General features: G+C 37.4%; 1 protein-coding gene across 2 annotated transcripts; it reads left to right on the top strand.

Moving 5' to 3' along the window:
• The first annotated feature begins 6,493 nt into the window (after positions 1-6,493).
• Positions 6,494-18,569, top strand: COMMD9 (COMM domain containing 9). 2 transcript variants are annotated; one of them, XM_039329733.1, is made up of 7 exons: positions 6,494-6,633; positions 7,452-7,577; positions 8,487-8,626; positions 9,682-9,716; positions 13,288-13,356; positions 15,798-15,901; positions 17,712-18,569. In XM_039329733.1, exons 1-7 carry the CDS (start codon positions 6,583-6,585, stop codon positions 17,850-17,852), a joined length of 666 nt encoding a protein of 221 aa, XP_039185667.1. In that variant the 5' UTR covers positions 6,494-6,582; the 3' UTR covers positions 17,853-18,569. The 2 variants fall into 2 exon arrangements, with proteins under 2 accessions (XP_039185667.1, XP_039185668.1); XM_039329734.1 differs by lacking the exon at positions 13,288-13,356.
• Positions 18,570-26,029: the final 7,460 nt, after the last annotated feature.

Here is a 26,029-nt window from a genome sequence, read left to right as displayed (position 1 = left end):
CATATCATTGGCTCATCCATAGAAGTGAACAAAGAATAATATTGTGATGATATTCTAATTACTAGAGTCAGGGATTCCAGTATTTTCACTTGGGAGTTTGCCTTTCTGGGTATCTACACTTCCAAATCCAAAAGAAGGCATCTGAGGGAATTCTTGCAACAGGCTTTTGGTTTGTATTTCCAATCAGAAAGAATGGATAAATAAGGAGACTGTAGAGTGAAGGAAATACAAGCAGCAGGTAAAATAAAGCAAAGCAAGCAAACAATCAGAAATTTGCAAAAACGCCAACCTAGAAATTTTAATGCAAATTAAGAATGGAGGAAAGAAAGGCTTTTTTCTTAAGGGAAGAAAACATTGGGAAAACTGGAGAATAGATTTTACTGGTTTTAATATTCCTACAGAACAATTAAGCACTCGAAAGAAGCACTGATGTTTCAACAGAGGTTTAGCATGTGACGAATGATCTCGCATTGCAACCAATAAGTCTTGAAAACACTGAATTGGAACTGCACTATGCCGACAAACCATAACAGCTGATCAATATTTTACAGATATAATTCAGTTTCTTGTCTGCTGTGCTCCTTTCCCATGCCCCTTGTCTATATGCTCTCCAATTCTTATAGAAAAGAGTATGAATGTGATATGAATCTACTTCACTGTTATGGATTCATCAATAAAGTTACAGTAAAAGCGCTTTTGCAGAGCATTAGTTAAATTCCATCTAATATATACAATGCAAAGTACATCCTCTGACAGCATTTTAATTCTCTAGTTTTGCAACTAAATATTCTATGGCAGTGATGGCGAACCTTTTAGAGACTGAGTGCCCAAACTGCAACCCCAAACCCACTTATGCATCGTCGGGTGCCAGGTGGGTGTGGCCCATTGATGAGCATGGCCCATTGGGTGGGCGTGACTGTGGTGGTAATGGCAGACTGGGTGGGACTAAAAGGTTCAATCAATCCTAACTTTGCAAGATATTTTTTTCCCGCAAGAAGTTGAAATTGACTGATTGATTGAACCTTTTTTTTTTTTTTTGCCTACAGCGGCAGAGACCTAAAGCAAAAAGGTTTTATAAAACCCAGCTGAAGGGTGGGTGTGCCCATAGAGAGGGCTCTGAGTGCCGCCTCTGGCACCCGTGCCATAGGTTTGCCACCACTGTTCTATGACAATTTGATGCCAAATCAACATTTCTGCACCTTTCAGAATTTAAAATCTAGTAAGAAATAAAATAATGGCTACTTTTTCATCAGTGATAGCTGCCTACTGATGTAGAGGCACTGAAACACTTATTTTACAGTTAAATTTACTTTTTTAAAACTATATTTTTCAAAAAGGGGAATTAAAGCCAGTGAAATAACTGGTCTGGTCGCTTCAAAACTGAGGCTTTCATAGCAATATTTTTTTATACGTCTGGCTGTTTATTTCCAGATTTTGTCATCCCATGCAATACTGTTCAATTGTGCTTAATTATGTTTTATTTTCTCATTAATTAGAAGGCAAAATTATGTGGATGTATGACACATGGGGGAGGAAACCAGTGACATCTAGTAGCAAAGGCTGTGGGTGATGAGATTAACAGGTTTTGTAAACTTTCAGAACTACAGCGTTTTTAAAAGTAGATTACAGCATTGTGCAGTCCAGTTCTGTCTGATTCATTATTCATTCATTTCCCTTTACTAACTCTTACGGTTTAAACTGAGTATGATTTTCAAAGCTGACATTTTTATCTTCAAAGAGGACCAGGATGATATGCATCATTTCCCCTCCTTTTTTATCTTCCTAAGGACCCTGCATAAGTAAGTAGCTTGGGAAATAGGCTGGTTTATACGACTTTCATAGTTGCATAAAATTATGATCACTGTAGAACCAGAATGCTTACTATTATTGCTATTGAAATTATCATTATCATCATTTACTAAGGAATAAACATACGTTGCTTTCATTTACAGGTTATCTTCGATTTACAAACTACCTGAAAAAGGGAACTTATGATCCCAATTTGAAGTTCTAAGAGTTGTCCCACCCTATGGTCACATGACAGCACTTGGCAACATGGCTGCATTGATAGCTACTTGCAGCATCTCAAGCTCACGTGACTACATTTTATAACAGTTTTGCTGAAAACTAGCACTTATTTCCAGTTTTCAGCAAAAGCACACCATAACAAATAATGAATTTGTTCAATGACTGTGGCACTCACTTAATGACCATAGTATTTACACTTATGATTGCAGCATTCACTTTACAACTGCAGCAAAAAAATTCAAAAAATCAGGCTGGATATATGACGGACTCATTTTATGACTGTTGCAACTTAATGGGAAGACTTGTATCTGGCTACTCTTTCTTTAGATTGAAAATGTTTTTTTAAAAATAATTCTTAATCACCCTACATATTTTGGGTGATCAAAAACACAGGGGTATTAATACAATCAATAAATCAAGAGCTACACTTTCGATTGCTTATTTCATATCTGTTTGAAAGACCTTAAGTGATTTTAGGACAGTGAGCTTTTTTATTTGATCAATTTTCCAACCAGATGCACTGTCATAGCGAATTTTTCACAATTAACTTCTCTTAAATATACCTGTTTTAAACCCTTCTTCCAGAGGCCCCTCGAAAGATCATCTATAAGTGTAATCAATGCCTTTTCAATCTGATGCCCAAGTCTAAATCCAGAGCCCCACATCCAAAGTTTTGGAGTAGAAACACAGCCACCTTTTCAAGAACCTTACATAAAAGGAAAGCAAGAATCCTGCCAGAACCCAACCACATGTCATCTTCTGTGAAGCTTTAGCTAGCCAGGAGTGATGGATCTCATATGACAAGCTAGCAGTTCTGAGAAACCTGTACACTACTTTGAAAACAATAAGGTCAAAGTCTTCCCAAATAACCAAGCTAGACTGAGCTTCAGTCACTTGCATGAGACCTGCTTCAAAGTCAGAGTCCAACTTATCACTCACCCATAAACTCATAATAGCCACACAATGATCAGATATTTGAGCCCTTGCTCCAAGAATGAGGCAGAAGCTAGCTATGAAGGTTTTCATGCCTTTCACACTCCTATATCCCGCTTGTTAGCAGAACCAGCTTTGAAGGAGAGGAAAGTTAAATGAGTTTCCCTTTCTTTTCCCAAAAAGTAGCTGAAAAACACTATTTTCCAAATGAGGATACCACAATACTGAACAGTTTGTGTGGGTGAAGGATGAGAAACATCTTTTGTATGTATGTATATAGAAATATGATTGATATATATGCAAAAGTATAATGAACCCCAAAGTTCAACACATATCTAGTGGGACTATTTTTTAGATATATTTCAGCACCTTGAAGCATATTTTAGTTCGCTGTTTTAAAAAAGAAATTATCAGAATGTCGGCTGGGTCCCTGAAGGACATTTTGAACTTTCATGGCAGAACAACAAATACAAATATGCTGTAAGCATTAAATATGTATTTTCTTGTTCTGCCTGAATACAATCAAGGAATTTATCGTTTAGCCCAAGGGTTTGGGGCGTTGTTGTTTTTTCAGACACCGAACAATGTAGAGTCATGAGATAATGTACAGCTTCTAGCTCAGAAAATTAATAAATCATGCATTTAAGCTATGAAAATATACCACATAAAAGTTGGCATCTAGTATTATAAGGGTGGTGTTCTACAAGCACATTGGGGCCTTCCATCAGTTTTCTCAGGTACATAGACCCCAGTTTTTTCTCAGAGGATCTTTCACTTTCAAGTACAAATGGTTCCCCAGGTGGAAAATAAAAATAATTTCCTCAACAGAATTGCCTCAGCCAATAGAATGACACCATTGAACACAACCCAAGCTATTTTGATTTGGAAATGAAGAAGCTTGTAGACCCACCAATCAATTTTAACTCAATTTGGAGTCTAGCAAATATAGTGTGGGGCAGCTCACTACAAATGATTGCCTTCCTCTTGTCAGATTTTTCTTGAAAAATTATTTACATAATCTCCTTAGCAGATTGTTTAATGTCCTAAAGAAATCTGCACAAGTCGTCTCTCACAGTGGATCAATATTAATGAATTTCAAGATGCCAAAAACTATAAAAAAAGAATCCCACATTATACAGCTCATTTTTAAAGGTAAGGGAAATACAATCTGGGGTTTTTTTTTTTCTTGCAAAGGAACTAAATTTAAAACAGTGTTTTAACAAAGGGGAATCCAGTCCCTTAGGTAGTTTTTAAACTAATTGCATTCTTTATTTATTTCAGGGGAAAGCACAAATAAAACTTGCATGTCAATAATTTCAAAAATACAACCTGTATAGATAAGGAAAACTTTAACGTATATAGGATGTTGATGCCACAAAAGTAAAATGATGAAATAAGTATGACATAAGACATTTTTGCTCAAACAAATAAGTTTCAAAGCTTCTGTAACATTGGAAAATTCCTGTTCTGTATCTTAGATTAAAATGTTTACATTAAGGTATATCATACAAAAGAGCAATATCAGAAAATTTTGTAGTTTTTAATGCCTGTTCTCTCACTCTTTTTATGCATAGTCTATGCATAAAAATAAGCCATAGATTTATATGTTGTATAAATCTATGCCAGTCCATTGTCGCTTTTCCAATTCTTGCTCTTTTTGAAAAGTTTAAAGTTTCCCTGATTTTTTGCATTGGAGAATATTTTAATTTGCACAAAAAAATATGTGTCCTATAAATGTATTTTTCCAAAGGTAAATGAAAAACATATAACATCAAAATTTTCTGCTCATTTTATAAATCCTCAATATAAAACTAGCACATCAGAAAGAACATAAAATATTACTGTCATCGATTTTTAAGGTGACTTCAAGTCATTTCACATACAGTATTACAGAATGCAGTGTGAAAATGCTTCACAAAGTATCTCATTATGCCTCAAAAGGAAATAATGCTATTGTATAGTATGTAACATGGGCTAAGGAGGAACTTTCAACGAATCAGTGTTGAAAGAGGTCACATAAGCAATTGCATCGCAAAGACTGTTGTTAATTGCGAAGTCGTGTCCAACCCATCGCGACCCCATGGACAACGTTCCTCCAGGTCTTCCTGTCCTCTACCATCTTCTGGAGTCCATTTAAGTTCACACCTACTGCTTCAGTGACTCCATCCAGCCATCTCATTCTCTGTCGTCCCCTTCTTCTATTGCCCTCAATCTTTCCCAGCATTAGGCCCTTCTCCAGTGAGTCCTTCCTTCTCATTAGGTGGCCAAAGTATTTGAGTTTCAACTTCAGGATCTGGCCTTCTAAAGAGCAGTTGGGGTTGATCTCTTCTAGGACTGACCGGTTTGAACGCCTTGCAGTCCAAGGGACTCGCAGGAGTCTTCTCCAGCACCATAGTTCAAAGGCCTCAATTCTTTTGCGCTCAGCCTTTCTTATGGTCCAACTTTCACAGCCATACATTGCAACTGGGAAAACCATGGCCTGGACTATACGCACTTTTGTTGGCAGGGTGATGTCTCTGCTTTTTAGTATGCTGTCTAGATTTGTCATAGCTTTCCTTCCCAGGAGCAAGCAAAGACTAGACATAGAAAATATCCTTGAAGGCATTTACAATTCCACTTCTTTAGGTATGTAAAAGCTCCTGAATATACACAGAGTTTAACATTTCTTCTGAGAAATTATTTTTATTTGGTTCTCATTCACAATAAAGGACAGAGAATGGCAGCCATAATAATCATGGCAGTGATATGTATTCTGAACTTTGAGGGCTAAAATAGCTATGAACATTAATATTAGGGAACCTTCAAAAATAGACAATGGCCATGCACGCATACACACACACACACACGCAATCTAATCATGAATGCTATAACACTACAGCATTTTTTCATATTACTTAATTAAGATAGAGACACATCATAGTCATGGCTATGGGAACTTTAGAACTCCAATCTATCTTGAAAAGCCCTCCCTGGGGACTGCTGGGGGGAGTTGTCTCTCTTGCAAATGTGCAGTACTGGTGTGTATGGTCTTCTCAAAAACATCAAGTGCTTCTGCAATTTCCTTTTCTTTGCTACAGACTCCAAGAGGGCTACACAGATTTGTGATCTTTAAATTAAGTGGTATTGATTTTACTAGCCTATTTCTGATTCTGATTTCTGATTCAACTATTTATTAAATAGAACACAGAGTAAGGCTACTAGATCTGGGGTTGCAAAAATTCAGACACCATTGGATAGCAGCAAAGAGATACAGAACACTTCTTTGCTGTCATCTAGGGCTGATCCAGATTTTTGGATCATCCCTCAGAATGAAAGCATACAGTATAAAGGGATAGATATTTCAAATAAATCGGCCAGCCAAAGAATAACTTTGAAATGTAAGCAATCAATTCCCTTCGATTGCTTGCACTTCAATTTTCGTAGTCATCTAAGATTTGGGGCGGTTCAGTCAGTGCATCCAACTCAATTCATTCACCTAGCAGCTCTAAGCCCCTTTCTAAGCCGGTTAGCATTAGACTACAACTCCCAGACTGCATAGCAGTCTCAGACCTTGTCACGTGACCCATGTGATTTTCTCTTCTTCCAGTGATATTGCATATCTAATCACATGGGAAGGGAAATATGGCCGCATTGGATAGGGAAGTGTTTGCCTCGCTTCAGTTCTTACTGAAAGTAAGTATGCACTTATTTTAGTATGGGGAAAATAGGATGCCGTGGAACAGCGAACAGCTGCAATCATTTTGCTCTAAAGCACATTGAAGTGACAGGGCCCAGACATGTTCGTGCTTATGATTTATATCCGTGCTTATTAACAAAGTGATGTCTAGTTTTAATCCCCTTTTCACCGTTGAAAGGTGAGGCAGGGACATGGCTAAAAAAGAAAGCACTTTTCCTCCTTTTAGGCATTTATAAATCTAAAGCTAAAACGTTCCATCAATAGTTAACACATTAATTAAAATTATATAACAGTTTTTCATCGGGCTTATTATCTAAACGCCCTGAGACAAAAAAAAAAAAAAAAAAAAACACACACAAAAACGATGGGGAACAAGGCAAATGCTAATCTGGTCCTTGTTTCTCTCCAACGCCCAACTTTACTCTCCCTTCAAAAGATATTATTTGTTCACTCTCCTGGTCAAGCACTACATATTTATTATATCAAAATATAAGTTACTAGGTGCCTCAGGATGCATCAATATGTTGCACACTATTATGGCTTGTAGGCTGTTTAGGGTTTTTGACAGCTGACTGCATCTTCCTATGCCATTTCTCAGATGCACTGTTTTATTCTTCTTTGCCTTGACTTTTTTGTGTTGCTCTTACTTGCATCTTCCATTCTTGATCACTACATTTCAGAAAAAAAAGCTCTAGATTTAAAACCCCACAATTTTATTTCTTCTATTTCAGTTGAGGGAGCTGACATTTAGGTTTCTGGTACTTGTTGCATTATTTTTTTGTAAAGGATCACTATTTGTTTCTCTCCTTCAAAGGCTCCTTCAAAGAATGTTGTTCGGCAGTTATGCCAAGAGTGCTTTTCTAGTTCAGGAATTATCTCTGAAAAACTCACTGAAAGTACCTGTTCCAATCTCTCAGTAACTCCCAATGAAGCAAATCAGGTAAGCTGCTGAAATATGTTCAAGATTCTATGAATACTTAAGGATACACAATATTTTACGGAGAAAAGCATTTGTTTACAGCATTTGTTTCAGTACTTCTGAAGCAAATAAGAAGCACTCCAAGTTATTTTATAACAACAACAACAATAGTTAATTTGCCAAATTGGCAAAGTTATTGAAAATGACCCAGTCAAGATTTTGTGGGAGTTTCGAATCCAAACAGACAGACATCTAGCCGACAACATTGTCGGACATCACTATTGTGGAAAAGAAAAAAAGTCTGGTTCATTGATATTGCAATACCAAGTGATGCATGAATTGAAGAGAAACAACTAGAAAAAATATGAAATACTGTGATCTGCAAACTGAAGTTGAGCAGTTGTGGAGGAAGAAATCGTTGGTTGTACCAGTAGTAATAGGAACCCTTGGAGCAATACCCAAAGGGTTGCCTAGGTACATGGACAGTTTGAACTTATGAGACCTGAATATTTGACTTTGAAAAAAACCCACCTTATTCAGACTGCCTATATACTCAGACATTACTTTAACAGCTCTTGGGTCGGTGGTTAGGACTTGAACTGTTAAGTTTTTAACAGTCCCAGACTGTAAATCAAATTGAAGATTAAATCTTAAATAATAATATACTTAATTGCTGTTAGGTCCTTGATTAGAACTTGCATTCTTAAGTTTTTACCAATCCCAGACTGTATATCGAATTGAAGATTAATAATAACAACAACAATAATAATAAAGGAAAAATAAAGGATAAAAAATAAAAGCCTAATAGGGAACTGGACAGACATAGATTACATAAATTGATGTGTTTTGTTTCTTTAAAAATGCATAAAAGGCAAAAGAAGAAATGTTTTGTTAAATGTATTGTGAAATCCTTTATCATTTTTCTTGCAGTTAATCCAGTCTTTGCATAACCTTACAAGGCACATCGTTTACCATGGCCTAACATTGCAAGAAGAAATTCTCTGTCTCTTTCCAGAAGGATTTCACCAGAATCTTAAACATCTTGTAACCAAGATAATCCTGGAAAATATGTAGGTTTCAGGTTTCTAACTTTGGGCAGAGACAAAGGGATTCAGTTTGAGGCTCATGATAGACCATGACTTATGAAAGTTAATTGAGATTTGATAGGTTAAACAATTGCTATGGCTGATGTATCATCTCTGGAAAATGAAAACAAGCAAAAACACCCCTTAATGTTTTTCTATATAGTACCAGCCTGAGCTGAAGTTGCAGGCAAGTCTCATGATTGTAACTCTGAATTCTGACTAACTAGCTGCTACACATCTATCTAGACCCATGTTGTCAAGAAGCTACTAGTATTTGCAGCAACCACACATTATTTTGAAACACACACACAGGTATTGTTTGTCACATAAGGGAAGGGCTTCTATTTCCATACCAAAGTATATACCCTTAACCCCTCGGTACAAAAAGGGAAACTAGTAAGTTCAAGGAACTTGTCCCCATCACCCCAGTTATATGCATTATCACACATACGCTGAAGACATAACCTGGGGATGACACATGCCTGTTGGCCATGTCTTTTTATGCCAGTCTTTTTCAGAATGTTACCCTTAAGATTTGTTGGCGCTCCGGGTTATAGAATTTCCTGCCAGCATAGCAATTGACATATTTCAGAGTTTATTATAAGATTCTATATTTTTTTATTCCAGGTCATGTAGCCTTGCTTGAGCAACTCGGTGTAATTTTTATAGTAAATTAGCCATAGTTATTTAGATTTCATCCATTGCCAATTTGCCCTTTCTTTCTGGGTGATTGTTTGTCATAGTATAACCCTGATTTCCCAACTATGATATTACCACTGCAAGATGAAGGCAGAAAAAAGCAACTTGTCATTCACAATAAACAAGAGACATTTGCAATTACTGACCAAAAGAAATAATTTTGCAGACTGTCAGTTGTTGACGCTGAAGTCCAATATGCATTAGATCTCTTCAGACTTCCTGGCCACAAGAACGTAGTTTGTGGAGTAAAACTAGTTTTGTGGAATCTGTTACTGCTTTCTGCTGCTATTCTGCCTTGCAAAGACAATTATATTTTTGAATATTCTCTTTCCTCTTTTTAGTTCTGCCTGGAGAAATGAAGCACAAGCCAGTCAAAGTGAGTAGCAGGATATGTGTTGGGATAATTGCTATATATAATATCACAGTTATGTAATATAGCATGTCTGCATTTAATTTCACACATTTGAGTTTAGGGCTATTTCACATAAAGCATGTGTCTAGCATAGAAATTGCTTCATAGATATGTCTGAAGCAAGCCTCAATCTTTTTTGCCTATTGGAAAAGTCATGGATTCTTGTAGTATTTGTTTCAGCGTTATTATGCCCAATACAGAAATGAATAAGAAATTCTTTAAATTCTTTTTCTCTTGAGGGTCTCATTCCATCCATTCTGCTATTCATTCTATTAAGCAGATCATCTCGGTGTATTTATTTATATATTCATTGAGTATCCATTCACTCTTGATCCTATTCTTGTTTTACCACACCCACTTATTAAATGCCCCCATTTCCACTGCATCCAATTTTTTCTCCTGAAATACCCAACTGTCATGTAACAAAAGTATGCTCTTATACTCTGCCCTTCTGGCCTATTTTAATATTAATTCCTTGCAACAGACAGCATATTACCCATTAGCTACATTTGCACTTCTTAATTTATTTCTGTCCATTTTCCTGTCTTTAGTAAATATCCTACCAAGGTACACAGATTCATCAGTCTGGTCAGTTTTTACCTTTTATCATTTGCAATCACTCATTTCTTTTTCCTTGTGAAAATCAACCATCTTGGTTTTTGAAGCATTAATTTTGAGATGTACACTCTTCATTACATCATATAGCCTAATGTTTCCTATAGATTGTTTTGGTTTCAGCATACAACAGGGCAGTGGTGGTATACAAAAGTATGTGCATGTTCATCTCTAACCAACACACTTCACTATTTCTACAAGTATTCCTTATATATTTATCCATGAATGGATTAAACAACCAAGGGGACATCACACAGCCTTATCTTAATCCTTGTTCAGTGCTGAATCATTTTTAAGCATTCCATTTATTCTCATGTATGCCTTATTTCTATTGGGTGTTGCTCTGATTACACACACCAATCAACCTTCAGTTCCCATTTTCAGCCAAATATTTGATAATGCAAGTCTATTCATATTATCATACAGTTCGACCAAATCCATAAATACACAGCAAGATTTTATTCCCCATACTGATGCATTTCCCAATGACTTTTTCTCACATCATACACTTCTTAATAATATATGGAAAATGTGATAAATGTGCTGGAAATATTCCTCTGTGAACCAAACCTTGATAAAGGCTTTTCTATATTTAGCAGGGATAAGGACTCTCACAACAATATCATTGTTGGCTTATTAAAGTTTTCTATTTCTTAATATGCATTAAAATGATATTAGTATTTAAATGACATAGATTTTCTTGCATTATTGTGTATCTTTCCTCTGGCCTAATTCTCATGAGTGGCAATACATTGACAATCTAGGAAAATGCAATAGTGATGTGTCTCTAATATCAAATGTTTGTTAAACAAGAAATAAAATGCTTTTGCTTAATTTCTCCAAGGAAGTTATTTTTACAAGAATGTGCTGCTTTATGAATTTCAATATTAATAGAGAGCTACCTTGTTTTTTGAATTAGAAATTTTGATTCTCGGTTCATATTGTACATTTCCAAACACAGGAACATTGCAGTGGCTTACTCAAAGTCAGCTGCTAGTTTATCTATTTCAATAATATGTAGAAAAACCAATGTTCAAAGTATGTAAATTTATTTGCCAGTGTGTTCTGACAGCTCCTTTGTTCAAATGTTCTGTATCTAAAAATTTCTTCCTCATCTTTCATACTTGTCTCGTTTCCTTAATTCTCACTAGGATCCTTTTATGTGTTATTAAATACTGAGCTGAGATGGTCTTTTGATCAAACTTTTTGGCTACTGAATGGAACTGTGGCATGGTGTTCTAGTAATCATTTGCAAGAAGGAAATAAAAAACAGATGGGGAAAGCAGTTTAAATTAGCAGATGAGTCATGAATTGGGGCATTCATGAAACAGAGCAGTTTTGTTCAAATTCAGGAACAAACTGTCACTTTCTAGAGAATCTATTGAGCTGTTTGAGGTCAGTAATGATTGTCCTAGGTTCGAAATGAAACAAAACCAAACCTAGTAAGTAAAACAATTCTGTCTGATCTGGTAGGATGGGTAGATATTGCTATGTAGGCAAAGTGACAGACTTCTGGGAAAAATGGTGAACTGAATAGGATAACCATGTTGAAATGAAATGCTAAAGAATAGACTAGATACTTGTAATTCCTCTCCAGACAAGGAGAAAACTAGAGATTTTCCACAAGTGCTCCGTACATTTGCTCCTTGTGAAAAGGCCACAATGGACTTAAGAGTTCTGGGAGATGTGGGAATAGTTACTAACATTGATTATGGTGAAGAGGGAAATAATTTCTTTATATTTTTCTTTTCTTTTTCTTTATTATACTCTTTATTTTTTCTTTGTTTTTATTTTTGGCACTTTCTTATTTTTTTATTTTATTTTGTATTAGTTTTTATCTTTGTAGTTGTAATTTTTAATACCAAACATGCAAAACATACACATTACATATTCAGACAATATTTGCCAAATTAAAATGAACAAACAGGTGAATGGAGTCTCACAGAAAAACGAGAAGCTGTTCTTTATTAAAACCATTTAAGATGCTTTACTTTTATCAAGAAATAAATGGAATGTGGCTGAGGTCAATGGTAGTGCAAGAGAACAAGAAATGTTCTGAGGCCTGGTAAGACAGAGTGACTACTGAGAAGAATTAATTATTTTGAGCTGGAATTCTCATATAAAGCTATACATGTTTGTTAAATGTGTAATAGAGGCAAAGGCCTGAGGTGAATATAGGAGGGAAAAAATATTCCCCCTCCCTCCTCTTATCCTCACCCTATCCCTTGAGAATATTTAATGGCTAAGAGAGAAAAAATTCTATTCATTTTCTCCATTGTTTAAGAACAAAATTTAGATCTTCAGCACAATTGATATCTTCTCCAGCCATTGCATGAGATATTTATGACAAGATTACATTAGGCAATGGTCATTAGCTTTAAATGGAGATTAGATATTAGACTTTTGTAATGGTGGTAAATAATTGTTTGAATTGCCTCTTTTCACTTTATTGAAGCACAAAACACCTCAGTTCTGAGCTTGAAATGAGATCATTGCAAGGTCTGAATACTTCTGAAATGGTGGGGAAATTATGTTGAACTTAAATTGGGACATTTTGAGCCTGAAATATTTTTATTCTGAACTGCTTTACACACCTGTCTTTTTAGATATACTTGTTTGGAAGCAAGTCATAGTGAGGTGAATTGGATTTCTTTTCAGTAAGCATGTACAGTATAGGGTAGTATTCTGAGGGAATATATGGGATTTCTTGCACTGTAAGCATCTGTGCTATTGCTGGTTTGTTTGTTTGTTTGTTTGCACCTTGACTTCATTAGTTCTAGCCTGCTACAAATAAAGTCAGCAGGATCTTCCAGAGCCATCCATCAAACGGAACTGTCCCTGGAGCTCTGACAAATAGATGAGACATCTGAAGGTTGCTATCTTATACACATGCCATTCATCAGCATGCTTTTTTTTGCAGGCACCAAAACTACAATTGTGTTCTTTCCATTAATTGGTTTTTGGAACCGTCTGGATCTTTGGCTGCCAAGTGAGCTGATGTTTGCTACCTCTTTCTCAGGAAGCTTGACGCTGTAGACCACTAGAGCTAGAAGCAGTTTCGGTGTGTGAACTAGACTATAAGTTAATTAAGCCAGGCTTGGGTGGAGGAAGATGGATGAGTGGATGGATGGAGGAAGGCGGACAGAGGATAAATGTAATCCTGTGTATTTTCAGTCCATTTTTAAAGATTCTCTGACATGACATAACTCTTGGAAATGTTACCATCAGGATTATTTCTAGGTTCTGCGCAGGTGCAGAGTTTTGTAATCCTTGTGGAATTTAAAATGCCAATTATCTCATTAGAAAGCTAGGTTTCTAATTAGATTCAATGAATCTTAGTTGAATTTTAAAAAATTGGGGTAGGGCTTTACAGGAAATTACCAAACAGAATGTTCACCACAATCTAACCCTTATTTTTTAGAGTTAGGACACAGCTGCTTTCTACTGTGCTTCTGAAGTTCTCTGTTTCTGGTCCTACTGCAATTCATTCCTTTCCTGACATGTAAGAATCCAATCAAAATGGATCACTTGGTCTGGGTTCCCCTACTCCTCTGGGGGCAAACTGTAGTGAGTAAAATTTTTGTGCTTTTTTTAAAGATGTCAAAAAGGAAGGTTTATTTAAACTTTGAGCCTTTCATGACAAATTGAACTGTCCTTAGTTCAGCCTTTTTTTAATAACTTGTCAGTCTTGTCAGAATTATGAGGCAATGTCCTTCTCTGTGAGGCAACAAGTCCAAATACTGTATAGTGACCAATACAGAGAAAACAGTTTTAAGTTTTTGAAACCAATAACAAATATTTAGAAATCAGCTCTATACAGATATATAAAAGAAAAAAAATCATGTGGATAATCTGAACAAATATGTCAGAACTGCTCTGGGCTGAATATGGATTTTGCATCAGAATTAAGAAAAAATTCTATACTTAGATTCAATAAAATAAGTAAAAATAAACGGGCAATATAAAGCCTATTCCTTACAGAATTCCATTACTACTGAGCCAGTATAGTCTTCATTGAACTGTTTTATTTCTCTCTCTCTCCCTCTCCCTCCCTCTCCTACCCCAATATCTTTATTCCAAAAGTGTGCTTCGTTTGTTTGTTTTCTCCAGGGAGGGAGATTTCTTTCTATGCATACCTACTTAGAAGGAAATCCCACTGATTTCAAACTTCAATTGCATGAAAGGAGTAATACATGCTTATTTATTTTGACCAACTCATTTTGTTTTCATATATTCAGAAAATTCTTGGCTGGATTGAACAGAGGGCAAAAGAGTCACAATGCATATGATACAGAGCCACAGAAGAAGAAAAATATAACTTTCCTGAAATGGAAAGAAAAAAAAATAGCAAGTTATAGTTCTTCATTCTAGATTTCCCCCCCTATATTTTCAGTTTTTTTTTAGAGCCATAAGGGGAAAAAAATGCTGTTTTAACAAGTTTTCGGCTGCCCCTGGAATATAGATAGTCTGTTACATGAGTGATCAGCCTAGTGTCCTCTAAATTTTGTTGGACTACACCTCCCCCAATTCTTTGTCATTAGTTAATGGGAGTTGATTGGAAAACCAGAAAGGTACCTTAGTGCCTAGGCATCTTGTAAAGTAAAGTAGTAGGATACAAACCTTAAATGCTACTTTGTAAATAACAATTCTTCATATCTTTGACATTCAAACAGTGGTTGCCTCCTTACATAATATTCTATGCCACTCTACATATGATGGTAGAAAAACAGTCTAAGCAGTATGATTGTGCAATGAATCTGTATTATATTGAATGAAGCTATTGATCTGCCATTCTTTATTTAGTAATATATACTATCACTTCTATTCAGCTTTCAAGATTTCTTTTCTAACTCTTTAACTGAAAATCTACTTAGGAAATCATGAATATGAGACTCTGTATATATGTCTACCAATAAGTTATCCAAGTGGTTGAATTTTATCTACTTAACCAACTTTCTCTCTAGGGTTTAATGCAAATGTTTTTCACATCACACTCATAATCATTTTAGCTGGAGGTATCAATTAAACCTACATGTAGAAAATCTATTATACCCCCCAAGAAATAGAGTAGGTCAGCCTTGCCAAACTTGGTGCCATCCACTTGCTTTGAACTTCCAGTGTGGCCAGTTGCTGAGGATTATGGGTTTTGCAGGTGGATATATTTATAAGTGATAAATTGAGAAAAATTGTATTCTGCTATTGAGCTGTTTACTTTCAAGCTTTCATGAAACATATTAATATAAGGGCTCGCCTTCTACAAAGAGTTGGTGAACTTCAGCTTTTATTTGGGTAAACCTTTGAAGAATTCTGGAATTGTTTAGTAAATTGGTGGTGGTTGATGGTAGTTTCAAAGAATGGAAGGGTGTGCTGAGAGGTAGAATTCAGACTTGAGTGTATTCATTGATTCATTCCATGTCCTTTCAATTTCAGTTTCCCTCCCAAGGCTAGTAGATATGGATTGGAGAGTGGACATCAAAACATCTTCAGACAATATCAGCAAAATGGCTATTCCTACCTGCCTGCTTCAACTGAAGGTATTGTCAGATGGATTTTCATGCATTGTTATGTGTTTGTTCTTAAAAAGAGGTACACAGGTTTTCCTCTCCTGTGCAGACATAGGATCGTTCATGTGGGTCCAAATCTGTGAGTGCTGTTCCTGTCTTCTAACCGCTAGTGCATGCTCATGCACCCTAGTTTTTAACCTTTTTGTGGTCTTCCCAACATAGTTACAGGAACAGTCCTTACACTTGATCTTATAAATTATTGCAGATTTTTCTTCATTGGGGAGTGGGTCTTTCGGGTGCATGATCTTTACATCTTTAATGTAAAAGTGGCCCATAAACCAGATCAAATTCTACGATCTAAGATCATGCACCCAAAAGACCCATTCCCCAATGAAGAAAAATCTGCAATAATTTATAAGATCAAGTGTACAACTTGAAGGGGAAGGGGCAGAAAGTAAAAAAAAAAAGTATGTTTGAAGTGGTTTTGTCATATGAGTCCTTGACCCTGCAACCACAAATATGAACCGGAAAACTTGTCATTTAAATGAGGCACTTAACCACATTTTACAACTTTTTTGCCATAGTCATTAAGTGAATCACTATGGTTCTTAAGCATCATATGACCTTGACTTATGATCTTCCCTGCTGGCTTACCCACTGACTTTGCTTGTTGGAAGATGGCTGAGAAGGTCACAAATGTCAATCAAAGGATGCTATCACCATAGCAACAAATGCCAAGCAATAGCACTTAAACTTACATACTGCACCATAGTGCATTACAGACCTCTCTAAGCGGTTTACAGAGTCAGCGTATTGCCCCTAACAATCTGGTTCCTCCTTTTACCGACCTCGGAAGGATAGAAGGCTGAGTCCATTTCGAGCTGTCAGGATCAAATTCCAGACTGTGGGCAGAGTTAGCTTTCCGTACTGCATTCTAACCACTGCACCACCAGGGCACCGAATTACAACCATATAACTGCAGGGGTGCTGCGTGGTATGAGTGTAAGGGTGAGGATCAATCGTAAGTTACTTTTTTCAGTGCCATCATAACTTTGAACGATCACTAAACATAAATGGTTGTTAAGCAAGAACTACCTGTAGTATCTTCAGAAAACATAAACGGCTGGACCGAAAAGCCATATTTAGGTTTTGTAAATAGTAACAAGGTAGAAAATCCCTATGCTAGCTTTACTTCCAACCTTCCTGTGTTGAGCTGGAACTTCTAAAGGGTAATTATACTCATTTCAGATTTCATCTGATCTTGTTCACTCTGTGGTCACTGAAAATATTCTAAGTATATTCAGCAAATCAGAATGTGGTTACTGTATCGCTCAGGTTTTAACAAGGTTTAAGTTAATTGCCCAAAATATCAGCTTAAACCAATAGGGTTTTAAAAAGGAATGAGATTTTCCATGTTGATTTCAGTGGAGCAGATGTCACCAAGCTAGGATCAATTGTACTGCTTGCATATTATCATCTCTCTGATTATGACTTATGAAGAAGCACTTACGCAATGATTAACAGCTACTGCAAAGGCACTGTTTTGCATTACAATGAAACCACATTCAGACAACATAGGATATATATGGCAGTCTGACAAGGAAAGAGAAAGCAGCTGTTTGGCTTCTTCCAAGAAACTTGTCTAGCTTTTTTGGAGCAGGATTAGATTAAACCAAAATGGAGGGAGAATGAGTAGTAAGTAAAGACAAGAATGTTTGAGCTCTCTGGCCTATACTCCTATATGTTTTGGAGAAAGTGCAGTAATGAAGAAGTCATATATGCCTTGAGGCTATATTGCTTTTATATTTAGGATGGCTAAAAAACTCTGGTTTTCTTTCAGATTCAAGAAGATGCTGGCTTGTGTGGGAATAACTTCGCAACCTCTGCATTAACAGTAGAGCTGAACAAACAAACATTAGACACTATGCTGGATGGTCTAGGGAGGATTCGGGATCAGCTTTCTACTATTGCAAATAAATAATACTCTTAGTAAAAAGAAAAAAACCCTGCATCAGCCATTTGTATGCGTAAAAATATTTCTTTCTACCGGTAACCTGAGTATGATATTTCATAAGGATTCGTTTAGCCATTCTATTTTCTTTCACCACCTCAAGGGCTAAACACAGTTTTAATAATCTAGATATTCTCAAAGAAGATTGTATTTTGGGTACACTGCCTAAAATAAGCTTATAATGTCAGTCAGGGCCTCAGTTTGCATCTATTGTTATAGAAGTTCAAAACTGTGGTTAATAGGAAAGTTTTAACGAAAAAAAAGGAGCAGCCAGTGAAGCAGATTATTTCCCTGGACTAAAATTGCACCACACAAATGCAGCTAATAGACTAGCTTCCAATTCACACATACTTTTGCTGAGGAGCATGTCACCAGAGATATTTCCTTTTCACGGATGCATCATTTTTGACATAGGACAACTGTGGGACTGTGTGTTTTGTCATTGCAGAATGTCATTTTTCAGTAAGCCAACTCCTGTTGTTTGCCAAAAAACTCCAAACCTTGTAGTAGCAAAAAATAAAAATGGAAAGTGTCACTTCATACTGATTTTAACAAGAAATGAGAACCGTTGCAATTTGGATATACAAAATAAAATTCGTAATAGTAATTCTAAGTTCCTGTAGCAGCAGTGCCATTGCAGCACGTATAAAATATTAAGATTTCATTAAAATACATACATTCTAACAATTGAACTTTATCTATTTTCATTTATTTTAAGCAAGTTATTCTCAAGGTGCCATGAGAATAGATCTATTTTGCATTTTTTGTTTAACTAAGCCTTAAAGTTATATTCCCCCGGTATTTTCAATTATCCAGTTTCATGTTGTGATATTTATCCCATATTTTTCCCTGTGTGCATGAAGTGTGTATACATTTGGTTTTCTTTTCTTCCTAAGGTGATTTCACTGAACACTCACATAGCGATATCAGCAGAGAATACCTGGCTAGTTTCTACTCTGGAATCTTTCAGATGTGATCCTACTTACATGAACTTTTCCCAACTTGGTGCCTTAAGAAAAAATCTGAAGTCATTCCTGGAGGCATTTGGATGGTAGGATTGAAGCTAGCAAGGCAGGAACCAGCACAGTTTGCACCAGTCAGATCTATTGGAGCAGGGGAAATTCCAATCTCAAGAGCGGAATAGAGTGGCCCAAAGTCTTAAGATTTAAATCCCGAATCTGACATAAAATGGGCTTTAATTTCTGATTTCCAATAGGTAGATCTTCTGCGTATGGTTTTTTTTCTTATCAGTAATAAAGCAACTTACCTAGAACTATCACGTTTGTGAGCCTTTTATGACTACCCAAATTCCTGAATGAAGAGTTAAGTTTCCAGAAAAGCAGAGATGTATAATCATGCCTCACCTGAGGTTTGAATTGGTAGCAGAACTGATAAATTCAGGATGATGAGGGACTGGAACTGGAGCGTTAAATTCAACGTCCATTGGATATAGTTTCCACTGATTTCAATGATAAATCCTCCCAATTAGAAGTAATTAAGGTTGCCTCCTAGCAGTATATGATTTGAAACATCAACAAAAGCACAAATCTCTATCTCTGGGTGGTGGTACATGACCAGGGATTGTATCCTAAAAATAGTCTCTCTCCACTTCTCTGTAGGATGTTAATTCCTGGCAGAAGTCATTGTTGTACTTTCTTCTACAAAAGTCATTCTTAGCCCAGGTGGTATTAACCATTTGTCCAATATTATCCTTCCCTTGCAGTGAATTAGGTAAGGTAGAAGTTATCTTCCTTTTCCCTTGATTTTCACAATGTGGGGTGGGTGACCTTGTCTGGGATAGTTTTCCATGTGTTTCCTCCTTTATTTTTAATCACCAAAATGCTCGCAACATTATCCATTGTCTTCCTGCCTTCCTGCCATCCTGCCTTCCACTGAGCCCTAAAAATATCTGTTCCATGCATTTTGATCACATAATGCTGAATCCCCTGATTTCTAGCACTTAACGCTGGCATTATTGAAATGCTAAATATTTCTTTCAGACCTGGAAAGGCAATCGCTCCCTGTCCAGTTACCATAGTGATCGTCATACCTCTCGTTCCAAAACAAAAATAATGTCTCACCTATCACTTCACATCAGAAGTTACAAAAAAAAAAAAAAAAAGCAGGAAGGTACATTGTTTGCATTTCCTTCTTTTTCCTTCTTTTTCTCCTGGGTTGTATTTCCTTCTTTTTCTCCTGGGTTGTATTCCAGTCCCTCTATTTTAATGACCTGGCTTTTAAAAGGTTTTTTTGTTGTTGTTAAATATAGAAAAGTGAACAAAATTTTCACTTTTCTCTATAAAAGTGAAAACATAACCAGAAATAGTAAACTGGCAACCTGAAGTTAAATATGTGAATGAGATGTTTCCTTGCATTACACCATGATATCATCCTAATATTACTTTTCTCTAGCCTCCTAACACATTACATATATAATTCTCAATATTTATAACGGTTGTGTAGGTGAGGGTATCAAGAAATAATGCCTGAGGACAATCGTGCCAGATCTGAAGTCTGAACATTTTTTTTTTTTTGTTCCCAGCTCTTGGCTATGATTTATCTTGTTGGGTCTAGCAGAAAATCATTTTATATACCATAGTGAGCTGCTTTATATAACATTAAATTGTGGGTCCTTCTAATTTGATCATTTAGTATGTCTAGTTTAATGAGGTATATCTAGTTTAATGAAGAGAAGGACGAGGGGGAACATGATAGCAGTGTTCCAATATCTCAGGGGCTGCCACAAAGAAGAGGGAGTCAAGCAATTCTCCAAAGCACCTGAAGGCAGGACAACAAGTAACGGATGAAAACTAATCAAAGAGAGAAGCAACCTAGAACTAAGGAGAAACTTCCTGACAGTTAGAACAATTAACTAGTGGAACAAGCTGCCTCCAGAAGTGGTGAATGTTCCAACACTGGAAGTTTTTAAGAAGAGACTGGACAGCCATTTGTCTGAAATGGTTTAGTGTTTCCTGCCTGGGGAATGGGTTGGTCTAGGTGACCTCCAAGGTCCCTTCCAACATTATTATTATTGGTGGTGGTGTTGTTATTATTGTTATCATCATCATAATTTCTGCAATAGTTTTCATGATGTTGAGGCTAAATGCAAGTGTTTGCTTCCAGGGCATAGCCTTGACTGGTGAGATATTTGTTCTGCTAGAAATGAGCCAATGGAATAATGTGATCCCCCTTCTTTGATGTTTATTCAGCTGTATACCTCTTAATAGGAAGCCACAGTTGCTAAGTCTTAAGTGTTGAAAAGCAGGACTATGTTTGCCTGAGATGCTTTTTTTATTCATAACATTTTGCTGCCTTCAGCTGAAATTCTTCCCATTGGCATTCAGGACATTAATCCTATGCTATTAATTACCCTAATTTTCCTGCATACTTCTCTCTTTGAGGGCACTTTTGTATATAAAATGGTTGGCTGATTTATTTTCTGTAAGGTCTTCTGAGGCTGGACTTGTTCAAACTTTATTGAATAGCTGTCTCCCACTCAGTGTAACTTGATTAAGGTTTAATAATTCCGTTGCCAATCTGCTTGCAGATTCTGACCACCAGACTGGCAAATTCCACTTCTTCCAAAGCTGTGTGGCTGGTTTATATGCTATCTGTGTCTTCAGGTAAATTTAGTGATGGTTACTTGTGCTAGTATGTGGTGTTTATATGACACCTATTCAACTACTATTAAGCCAACTATATAAATGGGGTAGCTAACCTGATTTGTCTGAGCTCTATTCCAGTAAATCACAGTGAACCCTTGCATCATTGTTTCTCAAGCTTGAGAACTTTAAAATGTGAGGACTTCAACTTCCAGAATTCCCCAGCCACACAATTTAAAGTTGCCAAGGTTGAGAAACATTGCCTTGGAGGACTGACTTTACATAGGTCTGACTCCAGAAATGTTCATTCAGAAGTGAAGGTTGTTCTTTTCTTTCAACAGCTTTCCCTGCAGGATGTTGTATATGTCTTCTAATACAGAAGTGGAGACATTGCCTCTTGTGATTCCTGGATTACAGTTGCCATCATCCCTCACCTTAGCTTTGCTGGGGACAGCAGAGGAATTGGAATGTAGTCACATCTGGAAGACCATACTTTCTCCATCCCTGTTCTAATAGGACACTGGCATTTTGAAGGTCAAAAAAAGTGAAAGGAAACATTGTCTAGTTCTGCAGAATTCATCCCCCTTACATGCCCATGTTAGCCTTTGACCTACACAATATATACAAACCTGTATATTATGATATAAATTATAAGAGGATATTGTCTTAGGTGGAATGCTAATAGGAGAGGAAACAGATGTTTAATTATTACTTCTTTGGCATTTTTTTTGTTCAAAACCACCAGCTTTCTTTAAAAAAAATAAGAAAAAAATAGTACAAGAGCATATTGTGTGGCAGCAAAATTCTGCTTATTTCTATATTCAAGATAATCATAATTTGAGTCTGCTCTTATGGAAAGGATATTCTCCCTTCAGACCATTGACCTAAAACAGAACAAATAGTGGTTATATTGGGGTTGAGCAAACGAAGGACACAACATTCCCTCTTCTGTCAGAAAATATGTGGGCTGATTTCATTATGCCACAGTATGTTAATATGCAGACTCTGTCAGCTCAAGTATTTTGCTTCTAGGTTTAGATCGTCAAATCATTAAAGTTTAGGGTTGAATGCTTTAAAGAACTTGATCTTCAAGGAACTGCTATATAAAAGCTAGGCAAGTATCAGAAGAGGAAAATATATAAAAAAACCAATAGTAGAGTATATGTGTAGTTCAGAGTTGAACTGTAAAATTATTGGTTTGAGCTTGGTTGTTTGCTTGCAGACATTTCATTATTTGACTAGGTAACATAATCAGTGCTCATGAGTGTGGTTTGCTTCCTATTTATATACAGTAGCTTTCCCTGCCAGTGTTGTGGGGTGAGAACATGATTTTCTCCTGGATAGTTCCTTTATTACGGTATTGTTTTCTGCTGGACTGGCTTTTTGATGGTCTGTCTCCTTAGGAGCTCCTTGATTAGGGTACTGTTTTCTGTTTGATTGCTTGTCTGGAAAATTGGCATTCAGACAAATCAGCCATCAATAGACCCATAGAGATAAACCACATTTACACACTATGCAAAAAAAGAATAAAAAAGCTAAGGAAACAAAAAGATCAGAACATAACTTCTCCAGCAACCTACACTCAGATAAGCAGGGATTTACACCATACAAATAAGCAGAAATACTCTAATCAAGGAACCAACAAGGAGAAACCACCCATCTAGACTGGCAGGGCAAGCTATTGTATACAAACAGGGAACAAACCACGTTCATCAGTACTGTTGATGTTACCTAATCAGGTAATGAAATGTCTGCAAGCAAACAAGCTCAGAGAGCACCAAGAATTCCACAATCTCAAAAATATCCTTGTAACGATAGAAACATGCAACTGTGAAGAAGTAGCTTGGCATATGGTTTCATGATTCTGATCCGTTCAGGGATAACAGAAGTACTTAAGACTGACATTAAACAGTTCAGAAGGGCCCTGGGTAGATGGAAACAGGCATGCTTTCATGAGAAGCACCTCAGGCCTAATTCGTGATATCTCCAAACAACAACAACAACAACAAAGTTAGAAGGGACCTTGGAGGTCATCTAATCCAACCCCCTGCCCAGGCAGAAAACCCTATACCATTTCAGACAAATGGCTATCCAATCTCTTCTTAAAGACTTCCAGTGTTGGAGCATTCACAGCTTCTGGAGGCAGGTTGTTCCACTGGTTAATTGTTCTAACTCTCAGGAAGTTTCTCTTTAGTTCTAGGTTGCTTCTCTCTTTGATTAGTTTTCATCCATTGCTTCTTGTCCTGCCTTCAGGTGCTTTGGAGAATAACTTGACTCCCTCTGCTTTGTGGCAGCCCCTGAGTTATTGGAACACTGCTATCATGTCCCCCCTTGTTCTTCTCTTCATTAAACTAGACATACCCAATTCAAGCAACCGTTCCTTATATGTTTTAGCCTCCAGTCCCTTAATTATCTTTGTTGCTCTTCTCTGTACTCTTTCTAGAGTCTCAACATCTTTTTTACATCGTGGTGACCAAAACTGGATGCCAAGTGTGCCTTACCAAGGCATCGTAAAGTGATATTAACACTTCACGTGATCTTGATTTTATCCCTCTATTAATGCAGCCTAGCACTGTGTTGGCTTTTTTGGCAGCTGCAGCACACTGCTGGCTCATATTTAAGTGAATGTCCACTAGGACTCCAAGATCCCTCTCACAGTTATTACTATTGAGCAAGGTACTTCCTAAACTATACCTGTGCATTTGGTTTTTCTTGCCTAAATGTAGAACCTTACTTTTTTCACCATTGAATTTCATTTTGTTAGATAGTGCTCAATGTTCAAGTCTGTCAAGATCCTTCTGTATCTTAAGCCTGTCTTCTGGAGTGTTGGCTATTTCTGCCAGCTTGGTGTTCTCTGCAAATTTGATGAGTTTCCCATCTATCCCTCATCCAAATCATTGATGAAGATGTTGAAGAGCACTGGGCCCAGAACAGAGCCCTGGGGTACCCCACTACTTACTTCCCTCCATGTAGATGCAGTTCCATTGAGGACTACATACTGAGTATGACCGGTCAGCCAGCTACGAATCCATCTGGTTGTGATGCTGTCTAACCCACATTTTTCTATCTTTTCAGGTAGTAGGTTGTGATCTACTTTATCAAATGCCTTACTGAAGTCCAAATAAATTATATCCACAGCATTCCTCTAGTCCACTAATTTTGTAACTGGGCCAAAGAATGCAGTAAGATTTGTCTAGCATGATCTGTTTAACAAACCCATGTTGGCTTTTAGTAATGACTTTGTTTGTGTAAGCTCGTCCTAACTATAGGCAACTGATCCCAAGAATTAGGAACGATGCAGGATTCAACAGAGTTTCAGACTTTATTATGTTGCTCAGTTGAAGAGAAAGTCAGCCCTGGGAAACCTCCCACTCCGGCGTATTAAATAAGCCCCGCCACCACACCCATAGTGTACGCCCCAATTACCAGCCACCACTCCACCCTCGCCACACCCTCATGTCTGTCAGACCCAGCATCCCCGTTAATTCAATTCAAGCGGTTAAGCAGTTAATTCAGCTCAATCCTCTTTAGACGCGCGTTGCATGTAGAATATCGTTAACTGGGCGTCGGCAGCCTATCACAGTTGTTCCTCTAACGCACGGCAGCCCAAATCCGTCTTTAGACGCGCGCCGCAGGCGAGACGTCATCAGCTGAGCGTCGGCATCTCTAGCGCCGCCCATCTGCCTCGCCGCATCGCCGAGCCTTCTCCGCAGCGTCACCGCCTGCTTAGTCAAGGTTCTTTTACACTGGGTCTGACATTCGGCCCCCCCTCACCACGGGGTCCCCTAGAACAGAATATTACAGGTTAAAGCATCGTTTAGTTAATGATATTTACATATCATCTAACCCCCCCCCTCTCTCATTCGGTTTCGGTTTATGTGGCCATAGTTTATGGTATTTTCGGAGCAGCCCCGGAGCGCAAACCTTTTTACTCTGCACCCATGAAGCATCGGATAGGGGATATCCTTTCCATACTATCAGGTAGTATATTTTGCCCCCCCCGCCATCGTGAGTCCACGACATCCTGTATCTCATACTGTCCCGGAGCGATAGGTCCAGGAGGATCTGTATGAGTACTCCTCTCTATCGGTTTCAACAGACTCACGTGGAAAACCGGATGTATTCTACCAAGGAAGGCCGGCAGTTGGAGTTGTACTGTGACAGGATTAATGATTCGTATTATGCGAAATGGACCCACGTATTTCAGCGCCAACTTCTTGCAGGGTACCTGTAACTTAAGGTATTTGGTCGAGAGATATACCTGATCACCTATTCGGAACCGGGTTGACATTCTACGGCCTTTATCTGCTTGTTCCTTGGCTGTTTGTCCCGCCTGTATCAGCGCTTTCTTTACTGTATGCCATACTTGGTTAGCACGGGACATCCAGTCCCCTGGCTTCTTGGCCAGGGATGCCAGTGATTCACAACCTGGTACGGGATTTAGATCGTAGCCATATACCACCTGAAAGGGGGTTAAGCCGGTACTTTTATGCACTGCATTGTTGTAAGCTAGTTCGGCAAAGGGTATATATTCCATCCAATCCG

This window comes from Crotalus tigris, unplaced genomic scaffold, assembly GCF_016545835.1.
Source record: "Crotalus tigris isolate CLP2741 ecotype Arizona unplaced genomic scaffold, ASM1654583v1 scf7180000024409.848292, whole genome shotgun sequence".
Lineage (NCBI taxonomy): Eukaryota > Metazoa > Chordata > Lepidosauria > Squamata > Viperidae > Crotalus > Crotalus tigris.
The sequence above is the reverse complement of the archived record's forward strand: the minus strand, read 5'-3'. Positions and strand labels throughout refer to the sequence as shown.

What these genes read in the sequence shown, in the direction of transcription:
- COMMD9 (XM_039329733.1), top strand. Translation starts at nt 6,583, where the DNA reads ATGGCCGCATTGGATAGGGAAGTGTTTGCCTCGCTTCAGTTCTTACTG. An exon ending in TGAAGCACAAGCCAGTCAAA is followed by an intron (nt 9,717 to 13,287) that starts GTGAGTAGCAGG and finishes TTTTTTTTGCAG; the next exon opens with GCACCAAAACTACAATTGTG. An exon ending in CCTGCCTGCTTCAACTGAAG is followed by an intron (nt 15,902 to 17,711) that starts GTATTGTCAGAT and finishes GTTTTCTTTCAG; the next exon opens with ATTCAAGAAGATGCTGGCTT.